The sequence below is a fragment of the Symsagittifera roscoffensis genome, chromosome 3 (genome assembly GCF_963678635.1).
Source record: "Symsagittifera roscoffensis chromosome 3, txSymRosc1.1, whole genome shotgun sequence".
NCBI classification, from domain to species: domain Eukaryota; kingdom Metazoa; phylum Xenacoelomorpha; order Acoela; family Convolutidae; genus Symsagittifera; species Symsagittifera roscoffensis.
Window position 1 is genome coordinate 22,131,118 of NC_087064.1, and position 5,695 is coordinate 22,136,812.

The following is a 5,695-nucleotide window of genomic DNA, read 5'->3' on the forward strand; positions in this document are numbered from 1 at the left end:
ATAGATTGCTAAAAATGACATTATTTTTAAATAAACAAATTCTTTTTTTTTGAAAAATTGATTTTGTTGGAATGGTCGTCATTTTTTTCAAATATTTCTGTAATTTTATTTGATACTTTTTACGCCATTTTGCATGCAAGATCGGAGAACTGCATCTACTGTTATTTCAAAAATTCAAAGCAAAAAAACAATAAATTGAGGAATTGATTTTTTTCGTTCCCCACAGTCTGAACGAATTTTTTCAATCCTCACAATCTTAACAGACTTTTCTATCCCTACAGACTGAATTGTTCATTGTTCCTTGCAGTCTAAACGGATTCTTTGTTCCTCAGAGTTTGAACAGATTTTTTTGGGCCCACACTTTAAACGGGCTTCTTGGCCCCTCTGTCTGAATGGATTTTTTACCCCACCCTCTGAACGTTTTTTTTTTCGGTCCCTACAGTCCAATCATATGTATCTAGTTCTCGCGGCTCCAAGCAACTTGCTCTGAGTCCCCACAATTCAAGCCGGATATCTTGGGTTCCATAATCTGAATCTACCAAATTTTTTCAAATTTTGGTCCCCCATGGTCTAAGCATGCAAATTTTTGGTCCCTACTGTCTGAATTCAAAATCCCGACCGAGACCCGGGTCCAACAAATCTTTACTTTTTGCATGATTTTGAAAACATCACTACTTTTTAGCTTAAAAACTAGGTGGCAGTTAGCATACAAAAACTAAGATGCAATTTGAGTCTGGATTAGAATGCGGTGCGAATTTGAAAGATCATAGTCAACGACAGATCAAATCGGGAAAATCGAAAAACTTTTGTTTAAATATGAGCAAGCTGATTATTGGACCTACAAGCAAAGCTTGCAGAGTCTATGTGTTTTAGTTTCCGCCTGCACACTACAATGCTGCCACGGGGTCAACTGATTGTGGAGAATGTCAAGTCCAGTGGGATGGATCAACTGCCCCCCAAGGGGTCATATCTCATGATGTTCCCCATGCACTTGAAGGGGGGCACTGGAAGTCCCGCGCGACTGATTGCGGTAAATAGTGGAGCTAAACTTGAAAAATTCCACTTAATCTTCGGTGTGATTCTGGCATCGATGTTCATCGTCTTTTAACCCAAAACCTGGGCAGTGAAATCAGATCAGTTAGCTTATAACTCACCCTTTACAACTTTTCATCTTTGCATTGGTTAACTATTGATTACCAGATTGAATTGTTCTTCATTTGCATTCACATCATGTGTTTACAATCAGTCCAATTTTTAGGTTAGCCATATTTCTCGGGAATTTCGGAAAAAAATTACTATTTAAATAAAACTTTCGGAGCCTATGCAAAAAAAAATAATTTTTGAACGAATTGCTTTTATGCGCTCTTTGGTCTAAATATGATATATTTTGTATGTTTTGCTTATATTTTGCTCTAATTTTTTTGCATATTTTGCTTTAACTAGGACAATCAATTTTGGAAAAATTTCAAAATTTGGACCGAACAAAAATGGAAGCGGTAAAATAATTTTAAGAGGGCTAGGGACGTAAAAATTGGGACCCCACCACCCACACCTACCGCGCTGTTGATTATTATTTTAAACCATCATCTGTTACATTTGGAATAAAAGTTGGAAAGATATGTACAATTTATTAATCATTCACACAATACTTGAAGATAAGATGTACATGTTAATTTTAACCTATTTTCATCGGTGGGCGTTTAGCGTTAGTACTTCCAACATCGCAGTTTCTCACACCCTTTTCAACTGGAATTCAACCCTAAATGTCTTGATTTTTGGCGCCAAAGGAGCCTCCAGAGAAACATTCAGGGTTTTTAGAACGTTTATGAAAACTGGTTTGATCAGCAGTTTGTGTGTAATGTGTTAAACCCTATATTAGCAATGCAAGGTTGGACAGAGTACTCGCTAGCCCTGAGCAGGAAAGCCTTATTTCGGCCTTCAGGAGTCTTCTATATGTTTCATAGTTCAAAATCAGACCAAAATGCATCTTCAACGAAGTTTTTAAGCTTATTCTTGACGCTTTTGGTCTGCGTAACGAAATCGTAGATTGAAAAGTTACAATTATTTGTTGCATAGCTCAAATTTGAGAAAAATATTGCAATTTTTTTTCAACGGAATTTTTGTAAAAAATGTCTGCTTTTTCTAGTTGTTATGCACAAAATAGTAACATCATCTACGATTTCGTTTAGGTAAGTTTAATTCTAGCCCGGCAATTACAATTCAAATTTTTCTTCAGGCTATGCCATCTGTTCACATGGTTGCCGGCCACCAGATCTTTCGGGTTTCTTTTCCTTCTGCGCCACAGTTGGGTGCCTCGAGGGTGACCTGGATGATTTGATATTTCGGCACACAGCTGGGCTCGATCATGCCTTTGGGTCCGTCGCCGACCTCTTCTTTGATTCGGTGCTCACACATGAGCTTGAAATACCTAAAACTAAATTAAACTTATCATGAATAATCGTAAGCCCGAAAAGTGTCCCTCGCCCATATATCCATGTAGCTTTTTATTCGCTAGGTAAACTCAAAAATATATCCATCCCTTCTACAAATCCAACCAGTTTTTCAGCCCCTACAAGCGCGAGTGAAGGATGCGACATTCGAAGTTGCCACCCCCCCCCCCCCCCCCCACCTCAAGATGAACAGTTATTGATCCCCACTATTAATTTTACCGCTTCTTTTAAACAACGCATTTCAATTATTGCCTTTTCCTTTCGAGCAACAAATAAAATTGAAACCGTTTCCACGGGCAGCGCAATTAACTTAGAAACAATAATTTTAGCTCCACGCATCAGTAACACCCCTTTTCTTAACAAAAAATTGGATTCGAATTTAAAAAATGTTATATTAAATGCGTTATTCGAAATCAATAGCGTTATTCGAATTCGTTTAAAAGTAACACGGGATTATATTATTTGTACCTGAAACTGGACGTGGTCTGTAATGGCTTCCCAAGGGATGAGGTGGCGATGATGCCTTGGTTGAATGTTTTGTTGTCCCGCTTGTAGATACAACCATACCAGTCGTACATGTCTGGCTTAACCAGTTCCCCCTGCAGCTCACGGCACGATCTGCCACTATAGTCACTGTCCACGAACAGGTCTTTGAGACCTGAAAAACAAGGTCAAACAAAATTCACACCAAATGAAGTACAACATTAAGTAAACTTTGAGCTTAAGTGAATGGTTTTTGCGTCTCAGTCTCAGGGACTGTGGCGCATCTATATCCTCGAAAAGTTTTCCCGCGGCGCAAAATCCGGATTCTCTAGAGGGGTTTCAGGTCGACCAAATTCGATCTTTTTAGGTCAGCCAAATTTACCCTGCTCCAAGACCTCCGGAAACTGCGCTTTTGGCCAAAAACATTTTGTATTTCAGCGCGCTCTCACCCGTAAAGTTCCTGTATGTTGGTATCAAAGGCACCTTAATAGAAATCAATGTCCAAAAATAGTACTAAATGGAGGACGGTTTTGGTTGGTCAAGTAGTCGAATACCTCAGGCTCATCCTTCTATACCCTTCATCCGCTCCTCAATAAACCTAGGCCCCCAATTTATTTTAAAGTTTGAGGTGGACGAAACGCAATTTTCAAGCCTAAAATAGTCGACAAAATTTCAATCTAAACCCCTTTCAAAAATCCGTTTCAGTCCACTATTCTCAGGGAGCTTATAAAATTTTCATTTAACATACCCATTTCGTTTCCTTTAACGTCGCAGTCCTTCTTCTCCTTGTCTACGTTATGTTGTTGCTCTTCGCATTTGGGAAGAATTTTGTCCCAATTATCCCGCAGAACCTGCATCTGCCTGGAACAACTCCTGCGTGCTTCTCCAGCATCGCCCACAGGAGCCCCAAAAGACACCCGAGACACCACGGTTAGCATCAACAGCATCACACCGGGAACCATCTCAGGGCTAAAAAGGAGTTCAATTGGACGAATTTAGTTAAATTCCTTCATGGTTGTATAGCTGGTTAGAAACAAAAGCGTTAGGGAAAGCGTTGAGTCGGTGAAAAGAAAGATAGGCGAGTCGAGATCCGCCTGTTATTAATGCTAGACGCTTGCAAGAATGAATCAACATTACTAGGTTTAGAAAAATAGCAAAAAGGGCTTGGAATAGCAGCAATCGAGTGCTCAATGCCCTGTCTCTGAATCCAGAGCTCATAGTTTCGAGGCCACGCATGGCCCCCGCCCGTTCCGTTTTGAGACCATATATTCACAATCAAAACAAAACTTAAGAGTTTTTAATCTCTTCCAGGTGTGCTGCTATCGTGCACTTGACTAACCCCACCCCCTCGACGGTACAAGACAACTTCTATATCTCGAGCAACACGTACTGCAAACCATTGGATGGTGAGACCGAAAGTTATAACCTAAAGTTGAATGCCGATCTTTTTAACCCGCATTTACCTTTTCTCATTCCATTATCTTTCTGATTCTATCATCTCAAAAAGCAGAACCTTGGTTTCCTCTGTACTTCGCTTCTATCTAAACGGGCCGCAAAATACGGCGAGAATTTGTCCATGAGATGAGTTTTTGTCAATGGCAAGAATATGTGACCTTGACATTAGGTTAACCAAGAATAGTTTACGTGCATTTCTAAGCAACTTTAAATCTAATAAACGCTTGATGTGGGTGTTAATTTGATCTAAAACGACTAAGCATATTTGAGATAATATTTAGCACAATTAACTCTGTGTTACTCTTGAGCCGTAGCAAAATTTTATTAAGATACTTTAGCTGGGGTGGGGTTAGAAAACGTTCTAGAATTATTGAACATCAATTTTAGTGAACAATATTTCTGCGCCGCATTTTAATTTAAATTTTTAATGTGATAAGTCTGTTGCAATATGTGATGATTTCAAATTACGTCAAAGTAGATTAAAAGTTATTTAATAAATAAAAGTTATATAAAATAGCTTTCATTCTGGCGACATTTTATAAAGCCATTTGAGCGTTTTTCTCTTCAGTCTGTCTGAAAAACTTGAAGCATTTTTCAACTTTTTTGATATCAGAAGAAATTAAAACGCTTAAATGGAATTACATGTGTCTGGCGCTGGGTTTGATCATTTTATCAGATTTCATCAGATTTCGGCCCTTACCTGGTAATAAATTTGACCACCGACGCCATTTTTGTTGTCTTTTTGTTTATATCACAAGAGAACTGCACGTTTTTAATTTCAAACACCGAATAAAGTCTAACTAGTAGTTTTCTTACTTTTATACGTGGTTGCTACGAAAATCTTGAACGAGATATAGTTTTCGGTGGTTTTATTTTGCAAAAACTGCAAATCAGGTTGGCTGAACGTTTGTGACTGCATCATGTGACTTTATTCTCTCGTTTTCATTTCTCGTTTTTCTTCACGCAACATGTAATTATTACATTCGGATTATAATCCGAGACCCTTGATCGTTTATTTCTGAGAAATGATTTTCACAACAAAAATGTGATCTATCAGATATTTTTTAGTGATTTTCATTCATTTGACATGCGTTTTAAATCAAGGCAAAAGAAAGCAAGGACATCCAGTTACTGAGTGTATACAATACCGGAAGGTCCCATGTCAATTCATCTCCGCAACGCAAAAAATAACCTGATAAAAAACAAAATCGGTTTTTTTTAAACAAAATTCGTTTTTTTGATTAAACTCCACTGAATGATTAAAAACTGGGACTATTCCCTCACTATGGCGCCTTCTAACCAAGTTC

General features: G+C 38.3%; 2 protein-coding genes across 3 annotated transcripts; one reads left to right on the top strand and one right to left on the bottom strand.

Annotated features, from left to right (window-relative positions):
- Positions 1 to 873: 873 nt before the first annotated feature.
- LOC134842472 (kynurenine formamidase-like) lies at positions 874 to 1,339 on the top strand (the record flags this gene model as incomplete). Its single annotated transcript, XM_063858825.1, is given in 1 exon segment — positions 874 to 1,339. A coding segment is annotated over 1 exon segment (235 nt), but the record flags the coding sequence as incomplete, so codon positions are not given.
- Positions 1,340 to 2,139: 800 nt separating this feature from the next.
- On the bottom strand, positions 2,140 to 5,183 carry LOC134842823 (uncharacterized). Of its 2 annotated transcripts, none has more exons than XM_063859320.1 (4): positions 5,089 to 5,183; positions 3,682 to 3,902; positions 2,919 to 3,108; positions 2,140 to 2,428 (listed from the first exon to the last, which is right to left on the bottom strand). In XM_063859320.1, exons 1-4 carry the CDS (start codon positions 5,115 to 5,117, stop codon positions 2,251 to 2,253), a joined length of 618 nt encoding a protein of 205 aa, XP_063715390.1. In that variant the 5' UTR covers positions 5,118 to 5,183; the 3' UTR covers positions 2,140 to 2,250. The 2 variants fall into 2 exon arrangements, with proteins under 2 accessions (XP_063715390.1, XP_063715389.1); XM_063859319.1 differs by having other exon boundaries at positions 2,140 to 2,434.
- Positions 5,184 to 5,695: the final 512 nt, after the last annotated feature.

Excerpts from the sequence above, each read along its gene's own strand:
- LOC134842823 (XM_063859319.1), bottom strand. The coding sequence starts at position 5,117 with ATGGCGTCGGTGGTCAAATTTATTACCAG. Across the intron at positions 3,903-5,088 it reads GTGGTCAAATTTATTACCAG|CCCTGAGATGGTTCCCGGTG; the intron begins GTAAGGGCCGAA and ends ACTCCTTTTTAG. Across the intron at positions 3,109-3,681 it reads CGTTAAAGGAAACGAAATGG|GTCTCAAAGACCTGTTCGTG; the intron begins GTATGTTAAATG and ends CTTGTTTTTCAG.